Source organism: Pseudopodoces humilis, chromosome 1 (genome assembly GCF_049639895.1).
Source record: "Pseudopodoces humilis isolate 2021_Gansu_Grassland_sample_001 chromosome 1, ASM4963989v1, whole genome shotgun sequence".
NCBI lineage: Eukaryota > Metazoa > Chordata > Aves > Passeriformes > Paridae > Pseudopodoces > Pseudopodoces humilis.
The window spans coordinates 228375-252354 of NC_142200.1; the positions used below are offsets into that span (position 1 = coordinate 228375).

The 23980-nt window shown below is 56.8% G+C and overlaps 1 protein-coding gene across 2 annotated transcripts; it reads left to right on the plus strand.

Annotated features, from left to right (window-relative positions):
- Positions 1 to 1522: 1522 nt before the first annotated feature.
- On the plus strand, positions 1523 to 23272 carry PUF60 (poly(U) binding splicing factor 60). Of its 2 annotated transcripts, XM_005533052.3 has the most exons (11): positions 1523 to 1639; positions 8426 to 8521; positions 9815 to 9904; positions 10841 to 10891; positions 14714 to 14875; positions 15961 to 16053; positions 17091 to 17304; positions 17711 to 17901; positions 20120 to 20255; positions 20656 to 20891; positions 22678 to 23272. In XM_005533052.3, exons 1-11 carry the CDS (start codon positions 1613 to 1615, stop codon positions 22975 to 22977), a joined length of 1596 nt encoding a protein of 531 aa, XP_005533109.1. In that variant the 5' UTR covers positions 1523 to 1612; the 3' UTR covers positions 22978 to 23272. The 2 variants fall into 2 exon arrangements, with proteins under 2 accessions (XP_005533109.1, XP_014117070.1); XM_014261595.2 differs by lacking the exon at positions 10841 to 10891.
- The last annotated feature ends 708 nt before the right edge of the window (positions 23273 to 23980 follow it).

The window sequence follows — 23980 nt, forward strand, 5'->3', positions numbered from 1 at the left end:
CACACAGCTGCTCTGACCCTGGAATTCCCTGCCCTTGGTGAACACCAGGGGCCCAAACTCCCAAAATCCTTTATAAAGCCTGGGGGCTCTGTGAACTCCTTGGAGGTTTTCCTGACTCCTGTGAATATTCCATGGTGGGAATTGAAGATCCTGGTGTCTGTTCTGCCCCAGCCGTGCTGGCTGTGACAGCAGCCGTGTCCTGTGAGGCTGCTGCTCCCTGGGGCAGAGCCCACACCTGGGGAGGGACAATTGGGGACATCTGGGGCCATTCCAGAGCTGCACTTCCATCCCCCGGCACAGGGATGCAGAACCCCAGCACGGCTGGGTGGGAAGGGACCTTCAACATCTCCCAGTGCCAGGGCAGGGACGCCCTTCACGGGACCAGGCTGCTCCAAACCCTGTCTGGATCATTTCCCGGGATCCAGGGGCAGCCCCAGCTGCTCTGGGCACCCTCCCCACCCTCCCAGGGAAGGGTTTCCTCCCAATACCCCATTTATCCCTGTCCTCTGGCAGCCATTCCCCCGTGTTCTGTCCCTCCCAGCTCTCCTGGAGCCCGTTTAGGCCCTGGGGGGATCTGTGGTGCCCCAGGGATGTTTCCATTTCCGATGAACGTTCCCAGCTCTCCTGGAGCCCGTTTAGGCCCTGGGGGGATCTGTGCTGCCCCAGGGATGTTTCCATTTCCGATGAACGTTCCCAGCTCTCCTGGAGCCCGTTTAGTCCCTGGGGGGATCTGTGCTGCCCCAGGGATGTTTCCATTTCCGATGAACGTTCCCAGCTCTCCCAGCCCGGCTCCATTCCCACTGCCGGGGTGTGGCCTTCGCTCCGCGCTGAAATTTGGACACCAGGGACCAGGGCCCCTCGAACGGCAGCGAGAGAAGGGACAGGGACAGGGGAATGGACACAGGGACAGCGGAGTGGGGACAGGGACAGGGGAATGGACACAGGGACAGCGGAAAGGGGACAGGGACAGCGGAAAGGGGACAGGGACAGCGGAATGGACACAGGGACAGCGGAAAGGGGACAGGGACAGCGGAATGGACACAGGGACAGCGGAAAGGGGACAGGGACATTTCCCTGCGGTTCCCAGCAGACGGGCCCGGTCCCTCCCGTGACATTTCCAGCACCTCCCGCTGCCCACCGCCGGTATCGCGGGCTTTCCGCGGCTCTTCCCCCCGCCTGTGGCCAAGGATCACCCGGTACTAATCACATTTAGCACGTTTTATCCCGTTTTAGCTGGGCTTACCGGGGTTTCATGCATTTTAGCCGGTTTGAGCTCGTTTCCTTAGCTAGAGACGTGCCCGTGGTACCGGCACTTTGGACCTTCCCGAGGCGCCGGGCATTGCCGGCCCAGCACCAAGCCCGGGGCGCTGAGGGTCGCAGCAGCCGAGCCGGAGCCCCGCTCCCCCCCGTCCCCGGGCTCACGCCAAACCACACCTCACCCCCCCGGCAGTGACAGCACCCGGCCGGCGCCATCTTGGCAAGCGCTCGGGTCACATGACACCCCCCGAGCTCTCGCGATACTTTTTCCCTTGGGGGCCTCCCGCCCCCTGTTTCCCGCGCGCGCGCCGCGGAGCTCTCGCGAGAGCCGCGTGCTGTAGACGGGAAGGACAAGATGGCGGCGACAACGACGATGGCGCTGGTGAGGGGGCGATGGGCGGCGGGACCAGGCCGGGCCGGCTCCTCGCGGGGCGGGAGACAGCGGTTGCCGCCAAGGGGGTCCGCCCGGGCCCGCGGGGTGGGGTGGCGGCTCTGAGGGGACGGCGCCGCTTCCCGCCGGTTCTCCTCTGTTCCTGGGCTCCCGTCCCGGCCTCCTCCCTCTGGGGAAGGAATCGGTCTCCCCCCGCTCGGTCCTGAGCTCCGAGCCCGCCGGGTCTCAGCTCCCGCCCGTCCCGCTGCCAGGGACCGCACAGGCCGCTGTTCTTGGGCCGGCGCTTCCAAATCCATTGGTTTAGAAGCTCTTTCCTGGGCTCCTGTTCCTAAACGCGCCTGCATTGCGTTTTGTGGGAGTCCTTTGTGGGCTCTGGGACATTTTTAGAGCTTTCCTGGCTGCGGCTGTGAGCGAACAGGGAATCTCCGGGCTGGTGGTTTTCCTGGGGCTGGAGCGTGAGCAGAGCAGGGAATGGGGCGTTCTTGGCTCGCTGGGAATTGTGTGAAATGGAAATCGGGAATAGCCCGGGGACTCGTGGGCTCCTCTCGTGGATCCCCACATCTCATGGAATTCTGGGCTGGAGCTGCAGTCACACTGGCACAGCAGGAATTTATTGTTGCGTTTGTTTCTTGTTTCCCCATCGTTGTTTTCGTGGAAAGTGTGGGAATAGCTCTGATTCCAGAGCAGCTCAGCCTTGCTCTAAAGAGCTGCTGCTGATCCCAGAAGGAATCGAGTACCCTGGAATTCCTTTTGTGAATTTACAGGTGTTGGTCCTCCCATTTGGGAGTAAATAAAAATAACTCTGGCTTCGTTACCTGCCTCATCTTTCCTTAATCCATCCGAAAGTTTCCCAGGTTAATGCTGGGAAAGGAGGGGGCAGGTCTTGCTTTGTGAGGGTACCTGTGATTCCAGAGGGGATGGGAAGTGAACAGCTGGCCTAAGAACTCCCGTTTGTCCTGTGGACACACCTGCACAGGGATCCCCAGGTGTGGGGGATCTCTGTGGACACACCTGCACAGGGATCCCCAGGTGTGGGGGATCTCTGTGGACACACCTGCACAGGGATCCCCAGGTGTGGGGGATCCCTTGGACACACCTGCACAGGGATCCCCAGGTGTGGGGGATCTCTGGACACACCTGCACAGGGATCCCCAGGTGTGGGGAATGTCTGTGGACACACCTGCACAGGGATCCCCAGGTGTGGGGGATCTCTGTGGACACACCTGCACAGGGATCCCCAGGTGTGGGGGATCTCTGTGGACACACCTGCACAGGGATCCCCAGGTGTGGGGGATCTCTGTGGACACACCTGCACAGGGATCCCCAGGTGTGGGGGATCCCTTAGACACACCTGCACAGGGATCCCCAGGTGTGGGGGATCCCTTAGACACACCTGCACAGGGATCCCCAGGTGTGGGGGATCTCTGTGGACACACCTGCACAGGGATCCCCAGGTGTGGGGGATCCCTTGGACACACCTGCACAGGGATCCCCAGGTGTGGGGGATCTCTGTGGATAGGCACACCCTTGCGGGGTGGTAGGACAAGAGGAAACGGCTCAAGCTGTGCAGGAGAGGGTCAGGTTGCACTTCAGGAGGAATTCCTTTGAGGAAAGGGTGCTCAGGCCTTGGCAGGGGCTGCCCAGGGACGTTTGGAGCCTCCATCCCTGGAGGTGTCTGAGGAAGGCCTGGGTGTGACACTCAGGGCTCTGGGCTGGGGACAGGTCGCAGGGTGGAGCTGGTGGTATCGAAGGTGTTTTCCAAGCTCAGTGATTCCGTGATGCCAGGAGCAATGGGAACCACCCAAAGGCAGGTGTGTGGCTGCCTTTCAGATGTAAAAACCAGCTCTGGTGTTTCTGGGCTCCATTTTCCCAGCCTGGAGCAGCTGATGAATTTCCCCGGGAGGACCTGTGGAAGTCCACTGTGTTCTTCCTTCTGACCCAGGGGATTTGGAGAACAGCCGCTGTGATGTTTGCACCAGATCATCCTGGGACAGCTGTGCTGTGAGACAGAGCAGGGCCCAGGGGATGTGCTTGGAATTCTCAGGGATTCTCTGGGTTCCTGGGTGGTACCTTGTTGTTAGTTTTGGCTGTGGGATCACCTGTTGAGGCTGATCCAGGCGTGGGTGCCTTGCTAAAGCAATCTCTGCAGTCTGGGACGTTGGGTGGCACTGTGTCAGTGCTTGATTGTGCTCCCAGTTCAGTGTTCCCCTCATTTCTCGGGCTGGGACCTTCCCACATCCCTTGGGTGTTTTTCCTGTGCTCTCTTCCTGACTCCTGGCAGTCTTTAGGCTCCCTGCACCCCTGGGAATGAGCACAATGTTCCAGGCACCTCACCCAGTGCCATTTGGAAGGGTAAAACCTCTGTAGGGGCATTTTAGAGCATTCCCTGTCACTATCAGCCCTCACGCCCTCACATCAGCTCCTCTGCTGGTGCCTGACTTCCTTCTGCATTCCTGAATCCCAGCTGGGTTGGGTGGGTGGTCCTGCCCTGCTGGAAGGTGTGGTCTCCACTGGGGACTTCAGTGACAGCAGCTGTATCAGCCACAGTTCCACTCCCTTGGCTGAGCTGTGCAGTTTGGCAGAAGTCATTTGGGAGCCTGAAAGGATCAGTCATGGAATCGTGGAATCAAAGCTTTGGAATGGCAGCAGTCTTCAGTCTCATCCAGTTCCACCCTCTGCCCTGTCCTTGGGAGCGTTCAAGACCAGGTTGAACGGAGCTTGGAGCAGCCTGGGGTAGGGGAAGGTGTCCTGCCCATGGAGGGGTGGGACTGGATGAGCTCTAAAGCCCCTTCCCACCCAAACTATTCCATGGTTCTGCATCACTGGCCACATCTGCAGCTGTGGGAGCCATTTGTTCACAGAGTGCTGCAGAAAGGGCCCATTTTGAGAGGTTTTGTTTCCTGCCAGTCTCTAGGAACATACCTGGGAAGTAGTGGAGAAGCTTTGGATGTGCCCCATGCTCTGGATTCTGCATGTGCCAGCAGTAACAGCCGGCACTGCTGTTCCCAACTGGGAAGGAGCTTTCCATGGGGTGTGGGGAAGGAGTTGCTGAAGCCATTGAGTACTAAAGGTTACCATGCCCCCAAGGGCTTCCAGAGTTCCAGTGGAATCCTCAAGAGCTTAGATGGAAAATAGGGACAAACACTGAAATGTGGTTGTATCCACCAGCAAGGGCCCTCCCTGGACACTCAGCTGTTGTATGGCAATTTCTTTCTGGAAAGGGTGGTAAGGCCATTGGAAGGGGCTGATGCTTGAGGTTTGAAGTCCCTGTCCTTGGAGGTGTCCAAGGAATGACTGGACGTGGCACTCAGTGCTTTGACGTGGTGCTGAGGTGGGGATCAGTCACAGGTTGGACTCTGACCTTGGCATCTTTTCCATCCTCCGTGATCCTGGGATTCTGTGCTGCTCAGGCTGTTGCCCCTGATGGGCTCTCAGGGGATGCTCTTCCAGCCTCTGCTGAGTTCCTGTTCACCCTGCCAAGGAGGAGGAGCAGGGATGGAGCCAGGTGCCCTGGCCATGTGCTTCATCCTTCCTTTTTGCACTTCTGTCTCCTTGGATCTCCGTGTGATTTGCTGCTTGTGGTTCCCAAATAAATGGGATTCTGTCCTTTTTGTGACTTTACACTTCAGAATTCTCAGCCCTGGAACAAATTTCCAGGAATGTTTCTGAAATCTTGGCATTCAAACCCCCTAAAAGGGCCCAGCCATGCTCAGACACTGGAATAGCAGCAGGAATCTGGTTCCCAATTATTTTGTTCCAGAGAAGCTCCTGTTCTGCTTCCTCCACCAGCTTTTCTCGAGTTTTTCTCCCACTTTCCTCACTTCCTTCTGGCTTTTATGGGATGTGGGAATAAGGTTTCAGGCAAGGAAACAGAGCACAAAGCGCCAGGTGCTGTTGTCTGACCCCAGGGAACTGAGCTGAGCCTGTTCCTGGGACCAGGGTTATCCTGAGGTGCCTGGAAAGAGGAAAGCAGCAGTCTGGGCTCTCTGAGGGTGGAGGTTGGGGTGGGTTTGCACAATGTGCTGCTTTCCAGGGATTCCGGAGTGACAGGGTGCTGATGTTCCTTGGGGAATGTTCCATGGTGAGGGAACCTCAGGAATTCCTGTTGGAGTCATTCAGTGGTCAGCAAAGATCACCCCTGGATCTGTAGGTACTTCCCAGAGGGATGTGTGGTGGCAGAGAGCCTGGAGCCAGCAGTGCCTGGGTGCTCCTGGGCACTGCTGGGTCCTTTCAGTCTCAGCTTTGCTCTCTGCTGGAGCTGGGATGTTCCAGAGCAGTTTTTGGAAGCTGTGCCTGCTAATGTGCTCATATATGTAAATTATATTAAACTCAGCCGTGCAATGGGCTGGGTTTGGAACCATCACAACAGATTGAGCTCCTGACTTTTTTGTTTTGAATAGTTACAATCGGCAGCCCTGCACTTTGTTCTTCTCCTCCCACATCTCAGAGCTCCTAAATTGGAATAATTGAGTTTTTAAAGCTGGAGGAGATGGGAGCAGCACTGGGAAAAGGGTTTGTGGACTTTGAAATTGGCTGGGGAGAGCTCTGGGCCTGAGTGTCCAATGGCAGAGATGTGGGATGGGACAGCTGGTGACAAACAGGGCTTCAGCCAGGTGGGAAAGGACAAGAAGGATTTTTAAAATTCATTTATTGGATGTTCCACAATCAAAATGAGTCCTGGAGATGAGGGAACCTTCTTTTATAAACAGATCAGCATTTCTGGATTGTGTGTGTAGCTGGGTGGAGATGACATCTGGGGACATGGTCACTACTGGCCTTGGCAGTGCTGGGGACAGTTGGACTCGGTGGCCTGTGAGGGTTTTTCCAGTCTCAACAATTCCCTGATTCCATATGGGTTTGCTGATCTCGTTTTCAGCCTGGCTGTGGCCTGTGCAGTCATGGCTTTGTGCACTGGAGTTTGCCAATGTGCATCTCCAGCTGCCTCTGTTCCTGTGTCAGTCCTGCTGTTCCCCTCATCCTTCTGTTCCTTGTGTTCCAGTCCAGCCGTGGACTTCTGAAGGGACCAGGGAAACAACTGCAGCTCTGGATTCTGTCCAGACACCTGGAGAACGGGCTTTGTTGTTGGGAGGCTTTGTTTTCTGTCTTTTGTTTCTGATCCTGGAAAATGCTCACAACCCCCACAGGGAACTGGAGACAGCTCAAAACCAGGAGTCCTATTCTTGCTGTCAAATAAGAGTCAGATTGTTGAGGACCCTAGAATCCTGGAATGGTTGGGGTGGGAAGGGAAGCTGTTGCCCCATCCCTGGAAGTGTCTGTGGCCAGGCTGGATGGATCAGAGCAATCTGGGATAGTGGAAGGTGTCCCTGCCCATGGCAGGGGGTGGAATGGGATGAGATTTAAAGTCCCTCTAACCCAAACCATTCCATGATTCTGTGACAATCCAGGAGAAGCTTTGCTTTTGGTAAAGAAAAAGCTTCAAGTCTTGGTCCCTGCTCTGAACAGAGGTTTTTCCATGCTGCTTTTACTCGGAGCAAAGACTTCCCACAGGAGCGTGTCCCGCCGAACGCGCGCCCAGGACCACAGGCTGGGGTTTGTCCCTGCTTTTGGGTGGTTGATGGAAAATGTGGAGTTGAGAGAAGGAACCAGCTGTGTTTTGATGGAGGGTGCTACCAGAACCCACATGAACACCAAAGGCAGGGTCACATCCTGCTGCTGGGGGCTGAGCTGGGATTGCTGGGCTGGAATCACAGTCCCAGCAGTGCCATCCCTGGGTTGCTGAATTCCTGGGATCAGTTGTGGTCCCAGCAGTGGGATCACCGTGCTGGAGTCCCAGTCCCTGCAGTGGGATCCATGGTCTGAGCATTGGGATCACCGTGCTGGAGTCCCAGTCCCTGCAGTGGGATCACCATGCTGGAGTCCCAGTCCCTGCAGTGGGATCACCTTGCTGGAGTCCCAGTCCCTGCAGTGGGATCACCTTGCTGGAGTCCCAGTCCCTGCAGTGGGATCACCGTGCTGGAGTCCCAGTCCCTGCAGTGGGATCACCGTGCTGGAGTCAGTCATGGTCCCAGCAGACAATCCATGGTTCCAGCAGTGGGATTGCTGTGCTGGAATAATAGTTCCAGAGAGCTGTAGTGGGACTTCAGACAAGGGCTTGGAGTGACAGGACAAGGGAAATGGCTTCCCACTGCCACAGGGCAGGGTTAGATGGGATATTGGCAAGAAATCCTTCCCTAAGAGGGAGGTGAGGCCCTGGCAGAGGTTGCCCAGAGAAGCTGTGGCTGCCTCATCCCTGGAAGTGTTTCAAGCCAGATTGGACAGGGCTTGGAGCAGCCTGGGATTGTGGAAGGTGTCTCTGCCAATAGCAGGGGGTGGGACTGTGTGAGCTTTAAGGTCCCTCCAGGGCATCCTGCGATTTGTGAAAGTTTCAGAGAAGGTTTTAAAATGAGAACTTGAGAAAGCTGAGTCAACAGAGCTGGGAGGGAGAAGTGGGAGAACATTGATGGGGACATTAAACAGTGGATCTTTTATGGGAATGGAGATGATGTGAGCAAGGATTGGGGATTATCTGATTGTTCACAGAAAATGTGGTTGGAGAACTCCGTCCAACACATCCCTTGGTTTGTACAATTGCTGGGATGGCTCTTGCTGCAGGGAATTGTGGGAATATGGTCTGGTTTTTCTGACATACAGCTGGGTTTGGGAAGGGTTTTTAGGCAACTGTCATGTCCTGACATGAAGTGCTTTGGTTTCCTGGGAAGGAAGAAACAGGTCACTCCCGTGAGAACAGTTTCCCCTGAGCATTTTCTGTTTCCTTAGGGTACAGAGTCCATTAAGATGGAAAATGGGCAAAGCACGGCAGCAAAGCTGGGGCTGCCCCCTCTCACCCCAGAGCAGCAGGAAGCTCTCCAGAAAGTGAGTAAAACTGCTGGGAATTTGCTATTTTTGGGGGGTGGTGTTGTTTGTGTTCTTAATGGGCCTCTGTCCCTGGTGGGTTCCAAAGGGAACTCCCCACTGGATTTCTGGGATCATGGCCATGCTGGAGGGTCCCACAGTCACATACGGGCCCAGGAATGACTTGGTTTGGTTTAGAGTTCATGAACACTTTTGGGAGCATGATGGGGAATTGCTGTTGGGGTGGGTGAGAGCGGGTTTAATTTAAAAAGTAAATTAGTTCAGAAAATTGGCATCCTGAGTCAGATGGGAATTCTGAGCTAGCCTGTGGGTGCCAGAAAGTCACTGAGGAGCAGCCACTGCTCCACAAGGACTGAACTTGGGGTCTGCTCCAGCTGGCCTGTCACTGTCCACACCAGAACACATCCCAGAATATCCCTGTCCTCGGGATGACAGGGATAGAGAGCTCTGTCCTCGGGAGGCTCCATGTGGATGTGCCTGTGCTGTCACAGCTGTCCCCCTGTGTGTGGTGCTTGGCTCCCGGCCTCGTTCCCTCTGGCTTCTCTGGAGCCGAGGGATGCAAACCCCCTTGTCCATTTCCAGGTTTCGGAAGCACACACCTCAATTCCCTGGGTTAGATCCTCCCATTCCCTGGCAGCTCCCAAGCACAGCCGTGGGGAGCGGGTGCCCAAGGGGTGGCTGAGTGTGTGTCCCAGGAACGTGCACGGGCGTGGGGATGAGGTTTGCCTTGGCACAGAGCCTCTGTGCCGGCACCGCTGGAATCTCTGGCTTTGCCAGATTTGGAGAGGACTGAGAAACCCCAAAGGAGCCTCGTGTGTGCAGGCAGAGCCTGAGGTGAACTGGGGCATTTAGGGAGCAGAGCTAGGGAAGAGCTGGTGTGTTTTGGGAGCAGATCCAGAGCAGGATCTCTGAGAGGGGAGAGCCCAGCCCAGGGGTGGGCATGGGGAGGTGGAGCCCCTTCCCTCCTGTAGCACCTGTCTGTGCAGACGCTCTCTGAGAGGAGAGGACTGAAGGAGGCCGTGCCCCGCCCTGGGCCCTGCAGGTAAGGGGCTGTGGTGGGATGTGAGGGCGGAAGAAGGGGATGCCGAGCTCCCGGTGCATGCTGCTTCCCTGCGCTGCCCCTCATGACATCCTGCTGTGTCCCAGGGCCTCGAGGTGCCGGGGAGCTGTGGGCAGTGCTGTGGTGCTTAAGAGATGGAGACCACAAGGTTCTGGGAGCTGTGGTGCAGAGCCAGGCATCGTTCCCTGCCCCATCGTATTGTCCTGCCCCTACAGCCCCTGTTTTCCTTCCAGGCCAAGAAGTACGCGATGGAGCAGAGCATCAAGAGCGTGCTGGTGAAACAAACCATCGCCCACCAGCAGCAGCAGCTCACCAACCTCCAGGTGAGACCCCCCTCCGAGCCGCTCCCTCTGCCTCGTGCTCCCCCCGACACGGTGGAGTTCTCAGGGCCCTCGGAACCAGAGCACAGCCCTGAGCCTGCAGCTCACCTAGGCACCCTGACTGACCTCACAAATTGCCTGCAGATCTCTTTTGTTCCAAGAGGAAATGGTTAAAAATTCCTGTCCTGTTGGATGTCCCTTCTTGAGATACAAGAAGCCAAAGACTTTGCCGTGGGTTTTGCTTCTGAGCCATGTTTAAGGTGGTGAAGGCAGAAGGGATCCTGGGAACAGTGTCCTGTCACCATCTCCTCTGCCTGAGGGAGGGTCCCTGTGTCCCCGTGTCCTGGTGCTGCCCCATTTCCCTCCCCTGCACCCAGGTGCTCTCAATTTTGGAGAAGTTCTGTTGGCTGTTCCTGCTTGTACTGGAATGCCCATACTGGGAGAACCCTTAACTGGGGTTTCACCTCCTCTCCTTCAGAGGTTTCTGGAACACGTCTCACTGCATTTACTCCAAGTCAGGAAGCCCAAAGCAAGGGCTTTGCCTGAGGAATCCCCGTGGATGTGCTCTCCCTGCCCGGCAGCTGAGGCCGTTTGGGGCTGTGCCTGGTTCTGAGGGTCTGCTCTAGATGAGGGGCTCCTTTTAAATGCTGGGGGTGAATCAACGACAGTGGTTGCAGAGGTTACTATTGCCTTGAGTCCCCCCTGGGATCCCACCCTGCTTCCCAAGGCAGCGGCAGCAGCACAACCCCACCCTGGCCTGGTGGGACCGGACTCGGCAGGGTCCTGGCGCCGGACAGCCCTGGGGACCAGGCAGTGAGGGCCGAGGAAGGAGAGGCCTCTCCGCAGGTGCCCCTGTGCCGCCGCTCTGCTTGAGTTTGTACAAACAGCCGTAGTATGCTCAGCTCCAACAGACTGAACTCTGTCTTTACTGTCTTTCAGATGGCAGCAGTGACAATGGGCTTTGGAGATCCTCTCTCACCTTTACAATCGGTCAATAGACATATTCACTTCTTCTGGGGCACTTGTCTTAGTCAGGGCCTAGCGTGGGGACGTTCGTAGTGGTGCCAATGCTCTTGTCCGCGCCCAGCACAGCCCTCCCACATCCCCACCTGTACTGGACACGCCCAGGAGCAGAGCGAGGTGTCACTGCCCCGAGAAGACCCCAGGCTGTGCAGTCTGCGGGGACACTGCCACTCGGGGGCAAAGACAGCTTTAGATTTCCACCAGTTCTGAACACACCCGTGAAATTGTGGGAGCTGCATTTCTAGGGATGCTACAGTTCTGAGGTCCCGACCTAAAACTAACGGCCAAGGTAACTCACCAAGGGGCGATTTCTTGTGGAACGACCTCCCAGCAGCCAGAGCCGGCCGGTGCTGGGGAGGGCCGGGGTGCCGGAGGTTGGCAGAACATGGTGTAGCCCAGGCTCAGACTCTCTTTACTGTGCATGGTCCAGACCAGGGCAATATGGCACGTTCCAAGTGCAGCAGGAGCAGGATGGAAGGGACAGAACCGCAGGACCGATCAGAGAACTTGTGTGACCCTTTGTGCCTGTTCTAATCAGAGGCCACAGAGGGCTGAATGACCTGGCATGATCCATCCTCTCCTTTTCCCTAGACATACGGGACAGAGTGTCCGATGACTTCTCTCTGCACCCAAAGGTTCATTTGTAAATTCGTTTGCACGTTTGCAAATACCTCTCCATCTTGCTGGAGTATGAGATTTGTGCCTGGTGTAAAACACAGATGGAGGTTTGAACTCCAAGAAGAAGGGCACTGAAGTGAAATCCCCAGTCTCCCTTCTCTGACGGTGGATGATGTGTCAGTGGGGAGCCAGAGTGGGTGTTCTGGGGCAGGGGTAAGCTTGGAATGGAACAGAGCAGCCATCCTGGTGTGCATTTGGCAGAGATGGTGTTGGAGCCCTCATGCCCAGGAACTCCCCCATCCCTGGAGCTGCTGCCTGACAGTGCAACTCCAGCAATTTGGCCTAAATTGGTTTTGGCTCATTCACCCCAGCTGGGCACAGCTGAGTTGGTGGCACAGGAACATTTTAATGGCTTATGACCCCCAGGGCACTGGGCTGTGACCCCTTTTCCTCAGCCATTCCTCCCTCAGGAGTCACAGGCAGACACAGCTCAGGAGCAGGAGCCTGGTACAGTTCAGAGCAGTCAGGATATCCCATTCTTGGCAGATGCTTCACCCCAGAGCCCATTTGGAATGCGCAAACAGCCCCCACCCAGCACTTTTCCTGTTGCCAAGGTTCCCTGGTTCCTTTGTGGAGACAGCACAGCCCGAGCTGCCTGAGCTCTCGGGTCTCAGGGCTCGAGTTACAGTTCCCATGGGCTCAGTCCTCCCTCCAGGCGTCACAGTATAAAATTCCCACGTCCCTTCTCCATCCCCTGGTTATTACTGATGCTCGTGGTGGGGTTTGATTTCAAGAGCACCCCAAGGTGGGGTTTTGGCCTGTCCTTAAAATAACCTGCCAGGTCCCTTTAGAGCAGCATTGCACAGCTGCAGGTGGGGGCTGCTGCCTGGCTGAGGCTTCAGGTGCTTTTCCATGTGACAGGAGGAGAAAGAGGCACAGGGGACAGCGAAATCAGCCTGGGGGCTGCTGAGAGCAGTGAGATGTCCAGGCAGGAGGCCCTGATGCTGACCTGTGCTGAGCTCAGGTGCCCAGGACACATCCCCCACCTGGATGCTCCTGTTGGTGACCCACGTACACCCAGAGTCAGCGTGGCCCATCTCAGCTCTGCCTTCTGCAGGTCTAAAATCCCAGGGTCATTAAGGCTGCAAAAGACCTCCAAGGTCATCGAGTCCAACCTGTGCCTGGTCCCCACATGATCACCAGTCCAGAGCACTGAGTGCCGTGGACACCTCCAGGGATGGGGACTCCACACCTCCCTGGGCAGCCTCTTCTAATGCCTTACCACCCTTTCCAGGAAGGAATTCTTCTGCTGTCTGGAAGTCTTGAGTCCTCCTCACTCCCCCACCTCTCCTTTAGAGTCCTGTGGCAGGGCAAGGTGGGGATTTCCTCCTGCAGAGGCTCCTCGGGAGAGCTGCCTCCCTGGGACACCCAGGGTGACGCTGGTGGTGGTTCTGTCCCCTGATATGCTTCAGACTGAGGGGATTTCCTGCACCAAAGCTGGGAGTGTGCTGGAGCACCTGGGAGACCACCCAGCCACAGTCCTGCATGTGTACGTGCCATAGTCCTGCTGGTCACAGCCTGCAGAGTAAAGAGAGCCATGGCCCAGCCGTGCCGGGAAATCCTTGAGCCAGGCAAGGGGCAAGCTGGATGTCACCACAGGAGCAGCAGTTGGGGCTGGATGTCACCACAGGAGCAGCAGTTGGGGCTGGATGTCACCACAGGAGCAGCAGTTGGGGCTGGATGTCACCACAGGGGCAGCAGTTGGGGTTTAATGTCACCACAGGAGCAGCAGTTGGGGCTGGATGTCACCACAGGGGCAGAGTCTGGGGTGAGAGCTGTCCCTGTCCGCAGTGTCCTGTATGGAATGGCAGGATTTAAGCCCTCCCAGGTTGTCTCCTCCTGTGGCCAGTGGCAGTCCTGGACAGGTGCAGGAGGGAGCAGGAGTCCCTCGGGTACCGGCTGTGCCCATGCTGCTGTGCCTGTCACAGATGAGCTCTCCCTCCTTTTGGGCTGCAGCACCCCCAGGAAGAGTTCCTGTGCTCATTAGGGCAAAAATCAGCCTTGAAAAGGCCCTGAGTGCTTTCCCTCTGCCCCAGGGGTCCCCAGGCATGGCAGAACTCCTCATTATAGCACCCCAAAAATCATCTCCTGAATGTCCTGTTTGCAGCCCCTCTGTCCTGGGGGTGCTGGGGAGGGAAGGGGGTGTTCAGAGCTCCCTGCTGTGGTGCTGGGCAGGGCCAGAGGCATCACCTGCTGCTGCTGCTGCTGCTGCACGTGCTCTGCACCAGCCTCTTCCTGCCCCAGGTGTGTCCCACCTGCCCCAAAGCCATCCCCTCACATGCAGGCAGTGACTCCTCCAGAGCCCCGTGGGGTGGCCACGTCCCTCAGCAGCTCTAGAGCTGTTCTGGGGGTGACAGACACGAAGGACACACTGTGCTCTGCTTTTGGGATCCCTGCTGTAAGGAATGGTTGGATTTGTCTTGAAAACAGGTTTCCAGGCAGACTTAGGATGCAGTAGCAGAAACCCTCAGTGCAGCAGCCGCGTGTTGGGGCTGCACCAGTACAGCCAGTGCCGCCAGGCAGGGATGAGTACTGGCACCACACGCTTCTCAGGAGTCCCACTGGGCCATGGAAGTGTTTGGCTTTGCTGTTGAGCTGTGGAAGTGGTGCCCAGTACTGGATCTCGGACTGCCGGGGAGGGGGGGGGCTCTGGTGCCAGAGGGAGCGGGGGGAGGTTCCCAGTTCCAGACCCTTTGCTGCCGGGAGGACGGGGCGGGGGCGGGAGTGCCGATGGATCTCTGCTGTTGGGGGGAGCGGGAGGGATTCTCCCAGTGCCCAGAGCTGAGCCCTTTGCTGCCTGGAGGGGGAAGCTGCCCTAGAGCGAAGGGATTCCCTCCTCCTGCAGGTGTGGCTGGAGATGAGATCAGGCTGGGGGAGACCCGGCCGGAGGGGCCGAGAGGCGTCTGCCCCGGGACGAGCCGGACTTTATCCGGGAGTGAGCCGGATGGATCCGCTCCAGCGCCCTGTGCAGCGAGCAGGGAAATCCTTCTGATCCAGGCTGTGCCAGAGCTGCCGCCGGGGGTGGCTCCCGGGAGGGAAGCAGGAGGGGGAGGAGGCCCCGGTGGCCACGGCCAGCCCAGCACTGACCAGCCAGTCCTTGTCTCGCTACAGATGGCGGCTCAGAGGCAGCGGGCACTCGCCATCATGTGCCGGGTCTACGTGGGCTCCATCTACTATGAGCTGGGGGAGGACACCATCCGCCAGGCCTTCGCCCCCTTCGGGCCCATCAAGAGCATCGACATGTCCTGGGACTCGGTCACCATGAAGCACAAGGTGGGACGGGACTGCCAGCCTGCTGGGGGTTCCCTGCCTGTGGCACGGGGTGGAACTGGATGAGCTTTCAGGTCCTCTCCCACCCAAACCGTTGTGGGATTGCCTGTATCTGGCAAAGAGCTGTCTTGGGAAGGGATGGAATTCTTTGGGGGCAGTGCTGATTCCCCAGTGATGAAGCATTTTGGGGTCTTCTGCAAGGACATTTCTTTCAGCCGTGTCTCCTAAACACTAAATAACCAGCTTTGCAGGATTCTGGATGAGATATTGGGAAGGAATCCTTCCCTGTGAGGGTGAGGAGCCCCTGGCACAGGTTGCACAGAGAATCTGTGGCTGCCACATCCCTGTAAGTGTCCAAGCTCAGGCTGGATGGGGCTTGGAGCAGCCTGGGATAGTGGAAGGTGTGAAACTGGATGGGCTCTGAGGTCCCTACAACCCAAACTTTTCCGTGATTCTGTAATTCCCAACCCTCAAGGAACGTCCTCCTCTCTTCAAGGCTTTCCAGATGCAGCCATGAGAGGAAAGGAACTCTACCCCTTTGAAGAACAGGCTCCTTTTAGCACTGGGGGTGAATGTTTGCAGCTCCCTGATCTGCTTAGGGCAGGATTCTGTGATGGGAGCCAGGGTGTCTGGGGTGAAGTGCATGGAATCAGAATCCTTGAGGTTGGAAAAGAGTGCCCAGAGCACTGAGTGCCACATTCAGTCATTCCTTGGACATCTCCAGGGATGGGGACTGCACCTCCCTGGGCAGCCCCTGCCAATGCCTGACCACCCTTTCCATTAAGAAATTCCTGCTGATGTCCAACCTGAAGCTCTGCTGGAAGTGCTGACAAGGTAGCACCTCTTAGTTAGGTGGGGTTTTGCTGCAGGCCCAGAGGCTCCAGAATGAGATGCCCTTGGTGGGAACCTCTGCAAGCCATTTTCTGCCATAATAAAATGCTTCTCGAAGGAATCTTCTTGGGCCACGAGCAGGAATCAGTGTGTTGGGAGTCAATTCCACCTGTAGGCATTTGAGGATCCATGGGAAACCTTGGCTGCGTTAGACTGGCACAGCTGGAGTGATTGACAGGTGTCTCCTGCCATTCCAGGGCTTTGCCTTTGTGGAATACGAGGTTCCTGAAGCCGCCCAGCTGGCCCTGGAGCAGATGAATTCTGTCATGCTGGGGGGAAGGAACATTAAGGTGAGTAAGTAACGTGCCTGCTCTGAAAATTCCTGCTTCTCTTTTCCTGTCAATAACGGTTTCATGCCTGGAAATGCTCCCCACAGCACTGTGATGGGGGAAGGAACCTAAAGACTGTTCCCTGATGGACCTTGATGTCCAGCATGGAGCACACGGTGGCTCTGGGCCCCTCCTCTCCGAGGAGAAACCCTGCCAGTCCCACCTGAAACTGGCTCCAGGGACTCAGCTCAGGTTTTCCCAGCCACACATGGAATTCTCTTGAGGAAAAAGCAAAGGTGATTCTTTGTATCTTCTGTGGTGCCTCTGACACGCTTTGAGTGTGTGCAGAGTCCCATGGCCCAGGGGGTTTAGGACCCCCTGAAGGAAAGCGGTCAGCTGTGATTTGCTTACAGAATCCTCAGTCCCTGGAAGTTGGTGTTTGGCAGGTCAGGGGAGGTAAATGGGAGAGGTACAGGGAGGAGGGAGCAGAGCCCAGCAGCCCAGTAGCGCAGGCTGTTCCTGTTCCCTCTGCTGATGAGGGATGGTTCTCTGGGGTGTGCTGTGGTTTGCACAGGCAGGGAGGGACCAGGTGCTGCCCTGCTCCATGGACTGTCCATATCACAGAATGGAACTGTTCGCATGGGAAACTCCTCCCAGCTCGTCCGAGTCCAGTCTGTGACCCATCCCTGCCTTGTCACCCAGCCCAGAGCACTGAGTGCCACATCCAGGCATTCCTTTGACATCTCCAGAGATGGGAACTCCAGCACCCCCTTGGGCAGCCCCTTCCAAGGCCTGACCACCCTTTCCTTGATGAAATTCCTCCTGATGTCCAGCCTGAACCTCCCCTGGCACAGCTCAAGGCCGTTTCCTCTTGTCTCTTGGTGTTTGGGAGCAGAGCCCGGCCTCCCCGGCTGTCCCCTCCTGCCAGGGAGCTGTGCAGAGCCAGAAGGGCCCCCCCAGAGCCTCCTCCAGGCTGAGCCCCTTTCCCAGCTCCCTCAGCCCTCAACTCCTGGTACTCCAGGCCCTTCCCAACTCCATTCCCATCCCTATCCCTGCAGGTGGGGAGGCCCAGTAACATTGGGCAGGCTCAGCCCATCATTGACCAGCTGGCAGAGGAGGCTCGGGCCTTCAACCGCATCTACGTGGCCTCTGTGCACCAGGACCTGTCGGACGATGACATCAAGAGCGTCTTCGAAGCCTTTGGGAAGATCAAATCCTGCACCTTGGCCAGGGACCCCACGACAGGGAAGCACAAAGGCTACGGCTTCATTGGTACAGCCGGCTGGAACTGGGGCAGGGCAGGGGGGGAGTGTCCTCTGCTCTTGGGGGTGGCTTTGGGGCTGGGTTTTCCACCCTAGCGAAGGAATTTCCTTAAGTGGTAGGAATACCTTTGGAGCAGGTCAGGGCTGGATTTAGAAATAGAATTTATGGTGGCTGTGAGGGGGGTGAGCCCTGGCACCGAGTGCCCAGAGCAGCTCTGGCTGCCCCATCCTTGGCAGTGTCCAAAGCCAGGTGGAACAGGCTTGGAGAAACCTGGGCTCCTGGAAGGTGGCCCTGCCCAGGGAAGGGGGCAGGGGGTGGAGCTGGATGGTCTTTAAGGTGCTTTGCCACCCAAACAATTCCATAATTCCATGACTGAACAACAAAAAGCTCATTTGTGAATGATCTCTTCCTGCAGAGTACGAGAAGGCGCAGTCCTCCCAGGACGCCGTCTCCTCCATGAACCTCTTTGACCTGGGGGGTCAGTACCTGCGGGTGGGCAAGGCTGTGACACCCCCAATGCCACTTCTGACCCCGGCCACACCTGGGGGGCTCCCACCTGCAGCTGCTGTCGCTGCTGCTGCCGCCACCGCCAAGATCACGGCTCAGGTGAGGCACAGGGACAGCTCTGGGTACAGCACAGGTGAGACACAGGGACAGCTCTGGGTACAGCACAGGTGAGACACAGGGACAGCTCAGGGGGGCACAGGGACAGCTCAGAACACTGCTCAGGTGAGACACAGGGATGGAACAGGGACAGCTCTGGGCACAGCTCAGGTGAGGCACAGGGACAGCTCAGGTGAGGCACAGGGACAGCTCAGAGCACAGCTCAGGGGGGCACAGGGACAGCTCTGGGCACAGCTCAGGTGAGGCACAGGGACAGCTCTGGGCACAGCTCAGGTGAGGCACAGGGACAGCACGGAGCACTGCACAGGTTGCCCAGAGCAGCTGTGGCTGCCCCATCCCTGGAAGTTTCCAAGGCCAGGTTGGGTGGGGCTTGGAGCAGCCTGGGATAGTGGAAGGTGTCCCTGCCCATGGCAGGGGTGGGATTGGGTGAGCTTTAAGGTCCCTTCCAACCCAAACCATTGCAGGATGCCATGATTGCAGTTCATACTCTGTCCCAGGATTTCACACATGGAAGCTTGTCCCTGGCACCTGGGGAATCTGAGACACCGGATTTTGGAATGATCTGGCACAGCTGATGAGAGTTTTATTTCAAGAACTGGTGGGGAAGGGTGGAGAGAATTCCTAGTCTGGAAATCAAACCGGCAATGAGGGAAAAATGGTTGCAGGAGAGGCTGAAAGAAAGCGGGGAAGGACATGGAAGTGGGGAGAGGGATGAGGGCAGGAGCAATTGTGTGAGCAGCACTCTGGTTGAAGCTCCCACCTGTAGCAGGGTGGAACAGGCCTGGAATGACTTTAGGCTGTGGGAAACAGGGAAGGGCAGTGATGGGGTGGGGTTGCATATTGATACAGACCTTGAGTTCTCTGGTTTAGTTTTCCTGAAGTACCAGGATCTCCTGGGTGGGACCATTGGGCACAGATTCCCATGGCTGTGCCCCCATCCCTGCCTTGGGCAGCAGGATCCCCCCATGGCACTGTAGCACACGGAGAAAGAAAATTCCAGCACTGTTGTGTTTTGGGGTTTTCTTGGGCAGGAGTTGCTGGCCAGCGCAGCCCCTGGTGCTGCTGCAGCAGAGCTGAGGCTCTGGGAGGCTTTTTGGGGAATGTTTCCCTGAATCAAAGGTGGAGGCAGCAGTGGGAGGAGCTGCCCCTCATGTGGAACTCACAGGTCCCCAGTAAAGATTCCACAGGTCTGGAAACCTCTGCAGTCAAGGGAGGGCGGAAGTTGAGCCATGGCTGGAATTACTTGGATCAAAATCACTTTGGGAAAGAATATGGACTGTAGTGAATGGTAGAGATGTGATACAGACATGGATAAATCCTGCTGTTTTGTCAAGAAACTGCAGCATCTGTTCCTGTGAGGAGAGTGGCACTAAAGACAGAGGAGTAAGGGTCACCCCTGTCTACCAGAGGTAGGAAAAGTCAGACTTGAAAGGAAGTGAGAGAATCAAAAGTATTGGGAGAAGTTTTCCAGCCATTTCAGTGAGAAGCGGGGGCAGCTGGTGACCACTGTAGCCAGAAATTCCAGTGGTTTTGTTCCAACACTTCCCCATTGCCCTTCATTAGGAGCTTCATCTCCGGTGGCAACAGGAGTGGCCTTGTGGGCTCTGGGAGCAGGTGATGGGATGGGTTGGATCCCAGAGTTTGGGCATTTGTGTAGAGGAGAGTTGGGATATGGCGGCAGCTTTGTCACAGCTCCAGGAACATGTGGGAGGGACAAAACCTGAGGATCTTCTGCTCTGCCACATCAAGGATTACAGGATTACAGGAGCCCTGAGAGTACAGGGAGGAGAAGGATGTGAGCAGTTAAATCAGGACTACAGTGTTGCCTGGAGAACAACAACAACCAAAAACATTGGGATCCCAGGGTGTGTTTTAGGCACATTGTTGTCAGTATTTCCATGGCATGGGAGTGCTCATTGTTCAGCTGGATGTTCCTCCCGAATGTTATTGGAATTCTGGGATCTGGAGTCAGGGTGTTTATTGGGATTCGAGTTCCAGGAGGTTTGTTTTCCCGGGTGCTTCAGCTGTTGTTTCCCTGCTGGGCTGGGTGACACCTTGACTTTCCCCAGCAGCACTGGGAGCTCCTGGGAATGGGAGTATCTGGGATTTCCCAGGTGTAGGACAGCTGAGCCTGGCTGGATGCTCTGCAGGAAGAGTCCCTGGAGCAGGGGTAACCCAGGGTTTTCCGTGTGTCCTGCAGGAAGCCGTGGCAGGAGCCGCAGTGCTGGGCACACTGGCGACACCAGGGCTTGTGTCCCCTGCCCTGACCTTGGCCCAGCCCCTGGGGGCTCTGCCCCAGGCCGTGATGGCTGCACAGGCCCCCGGTGTCATCACAGGTGGGTCCCCTCCTCCTGGCACCTGTGTGTCCTCTTCCTTCTGTGACGTGCTCTTGTTACCTGTGTGCTTCTCTTCCTGTCACCTGCATGTCTGTCCCCTCCTCCTGTCACCCATGTGTGCTCTTGTCAGCTCTTCGGGTCCCCTTGCTCCTGTCACCTGCGTGTGCTCTGCCTCTCGTTATCCTGTCCCTTTTCCACAGGGCTCTGTGCCTGGGTCCACTCGGAACAGGAATGCTGCTGCTGGCCCTGCCTGGCCAAGAACTTGGATGTTCATGGATTAATTTTGCTGTCCAATAGATGGGACAGGCCATGGGTTCCCAGCAGGAACTCCTGGCATGGGGGAAAGCTGGATAATCACACTGGGTGTCACCGACCATCCTCTGTCCCTGTGCTCTCCCAGGTGTGACCCCTGCCCGGCCGCCCATCCCGGTGACCATCCCGCAGGTGGGGGTTGTGAATCCCATCCTGGCCAGCCCCCCGGCCCTGGGGCTGGTGGAGGTGAAGAAGGAGAAGGAGGAGGAGGAGGTGTTCCAGGAGTCGGAGCGGCCGGAGATGCTGAGCGAGCAGGAGCACATGAGCATTTCCGGCAGCAGCGCCCGGCACATGGTCATGCAGAAGCTGCTCCGCAAGCAGGAGGTGAGGCCGAGCATGCGACACACGTGTCCCAAGCGGCTCTGCAGGAACACCCACAGTACCTCTGAGCTCTGCTCTTCAGGACTGGGCCTGCAGTGCCAGTGGCTTCCCACTGCCACAGGGCAGGAGTTGTTCCCTGTCAGGGTGGGCAGGCCCTGGCACAGGTGCCCAGAGGAGCTGTGGCTGCTCCATCCCTGGAAGTGTCCAAGGCTGGACAGGGTTTGGAGCAACCTGGGATAGTGGGAGGTGTCGCTGCCCCTGGCAGGGGATGGAACTGGATGGGCTTTTAGTCCCTCCATCCCAAACCATCCTGGGATTCCATGATCTTGCCTGGGTCCCTTGGAGGACTTGGAGCAGGCCCTGGTGAGGTGTCTCTGACTGAACCCTGTCCCTGGTGTCACTAAATCAAACCCTGGTGGCCTTTGGGCTGGAAAGGTGGGACTGGCACAGTCCAGGCCAATCTGTCCCAAGTACCAAGTTTACCTTTTCCCCACAACATTCCATAATGGGGTGAGTCCTGTCCAGAACCCCAGAGGAGCCCCCAGTCTGGGTGATAAGGTGGGCACTGGTCACAGGTTGGACTCAATGGTCTTAGAGGTCTTTTCCCACCTGAATTAATTCTGTGAAACCCTGAGGTGTTTCTCTGCATAATCCAAATCATGGGATTGCAATGAGGAGGACAAGAATGAGGGACAGAAAAAGAACATTAAACAGAGCAATGGATTAATGGATTTTTGTGGGGCCTGTTGGAGGGGACTTCATAATCTTGCCTGGGCATGTCCAGTTTGTTCCTTTGATGGAGTTTCCTGACAGATTTCCTGAGCTTTGACAGGGAATCTGCAATATTTCTTCCCCATTTGCTAACAGGGACCATGCTGGCAGCATTCCCTAAGGAATGAGGGGTTCCCTCCACTTTGCAAGGGTGCCTGAAATTAAACACACCTTTGAGCTTCTGTCCCAGCAGCCACAACCTCTGTCCCAAAGATTCAATCTGTGGGACAGCCTGGCTCAGGCAAAGCTTAGCAGAGATAAATAGTTCATTTGAAGTTCAAAAATACTTAAAACCCAAAAAACCCAAAACTTGCCTTTTTTAATAAAATGCTCCATCCCAGTCAGTTTGGAATTCTGAGCTTCCAAGTGCCCTTGATTTGGGCTGTGAGGAACAGCCACAGGACACGTGTTCACGTGGAGCCTGGAATGCCCCAGGTGTGCCAGGGCCAGGTGCACGGAACAGCCTGCCCAGAGCGGCGGTGGAGTTTCCATCCTTGAAAGTACCCAAGGCCACCTGGACATGGCCCTGGAGCTCAGGCCAGGTGACTTCCAGCTGTCCCTTCTGATGTGAGATCCCAAGGGGCTGTCACGGAAGGGCTGGGTGCAGGTGTGTGACCTACCTGTGTGTCCTGCTGGGAGCACCCAGAACACCTGGGGAAGCCTTCAGCTTTACTGGGAGGGGAGGAAAGGAAAATAAAGATAATTGTGATGGAATTGAGGGACTGCTGAGGAAAAGCCAAACATTACCTGGATGGCAGCAGCACAGGGAAAATGAGAGCGGTGCCCAAGGCTCATTGTGCTCCCAAGGTGTATCCCAGGAAAGCCCAGGGGATGGCAGACAGCATTCCCAACCCAGGGGAATTCTGATCCAGGGAATCCCTCACAGCCAGCAGCAAACAGACCTGGAAAGTCAGTAATTACCCCGAGAACCGGAGCCATCAGTCCCATGGAGCGATTGGGGTGCTCGGGTGTGTCCTGTGCGTGTCCAGGCGTTAATTCCCCCGTCCCTTCCCTGCAGTCCACGGTGATGGTGCTGCGGAACATGGTGGATCCCAAGGACATCGACGACGACCTGGAGGGAGAAGTGACGGAAGAGTGCGGGAAGTTCGGGGCTGTCAACAGGGTCATCATCTACCAGGAGAAGCAGGGGGAGGAGGAGGATGCCGAGATCATCGTCAAGATCTTTGTGGAATTCTCCATGGCCTCAGAGACTCACAAGGCCATCCAGGCGCTCAACGGGCGCTGGTTCGCGGGCAGGAAGGTGGTGGCCGAGGTCTACGACCAGGAGAGGTTTGACAACAGTGACCTCTCAGCATGAACTGCATCCCGTGGCTGGGCTTGGATCTGGGGCATGGGCCCAACTCTGATCCCAGGGCTTGGCCAAGCTTGGATCCTGGGACTCAGCCCAGCTGTGATCCCAGTGCTCATCCACACTCCGAGGAATCAGCCCAACTTTGTTCCAAGGAATTGGCCAAGTTCTACTCCAGGGACCAGCCCTGCCCCCTCTCTCCCAGGATTTTTGTAGCTGTGTGTAAAGGACATTCCAGGACATTCCAGGGCGGGACAGGGATCTGGTGTCTGGGGAGTTGAGATAAAAACACAAAGAAAGCTGGCGTCACTTGTGTGTGTGTGTGTGACAGGGCTGCCACCTGAAGAGGTGCTGTGGGTGCCCTGCCCAGCCCCGAGCTCCCTGCAGCCACACTCGGGTCAGGACCCTGTCCCATCTCTGGGGCAGGAGCAGCAGTTTCCCTCCAGGATGGGACCCAAGGGGTTGGGATGGAGCCAAGGGGACACTTTGGGATCGGGGGGTCACCCTTGGGGGCTCCTCTCCTGGCAGAGGGAGGAACTGGTGGTGCTGGGAGGGAGCGCTGATCAGAGGAACCGAGCTGAGCCTGTGCTCCGGAATTCCACACAACTGGGATCCAGCAGAAGTGTGGAGGAAATCCTTTTAAAAAACAAAATCTAGACAGAATGATCTCAAAGAAACTGCAGCAGGGAATTCTGAGCCGAGTCTCCCTCTGGTGGGGGTTGCTGCCAAGCTTGGGGATGTCCTGCAGCAGAGCCTGGGAAGCTCACCCAGGGCTGGAATGGATCAACCTGGAGCAGAGCCAGGATACTGAGTTTCTGCAGCTGGGATCCTGGGGGGCTGTGGCAGCTGGGATTTCGTAATGCAAGGGAATTTGGATGCCAGGATGCTGTGCCTGCAGCAGCTGGGATTTGGGGATGCAGGGATTTGGGGATGCTGGGATTTGGGGATGCTGGGATTTGGGGATGCAGGGATTTGGGGATGCAGGGATTTGGGGATGCTGGGATTTGGGGAT

Excerpts from the sequence above, each read along its gene's own strand:
- PUF60 (XM_005533052.3), top strand. The coding sequence starts at position 1,613 with ATGGCGGCGACAACGACGATGGCGCTG. Across the intron at positions 1,640-8,425 it reads CGACAACGACGATGGCGCTG|GGTACAGAGTCCATTAAGAT; the intron begins GTGAGGGGGCGA and ends CTGTTTCCTTAG. Across the intron at positions 10,892-14,713 it reads CTCTCTCACCTTTACAATCG|ATGGCGGCTCAGAGGCAGCG; the intron begins GTCAATAGACAT and ends GTCTCGCTACAG.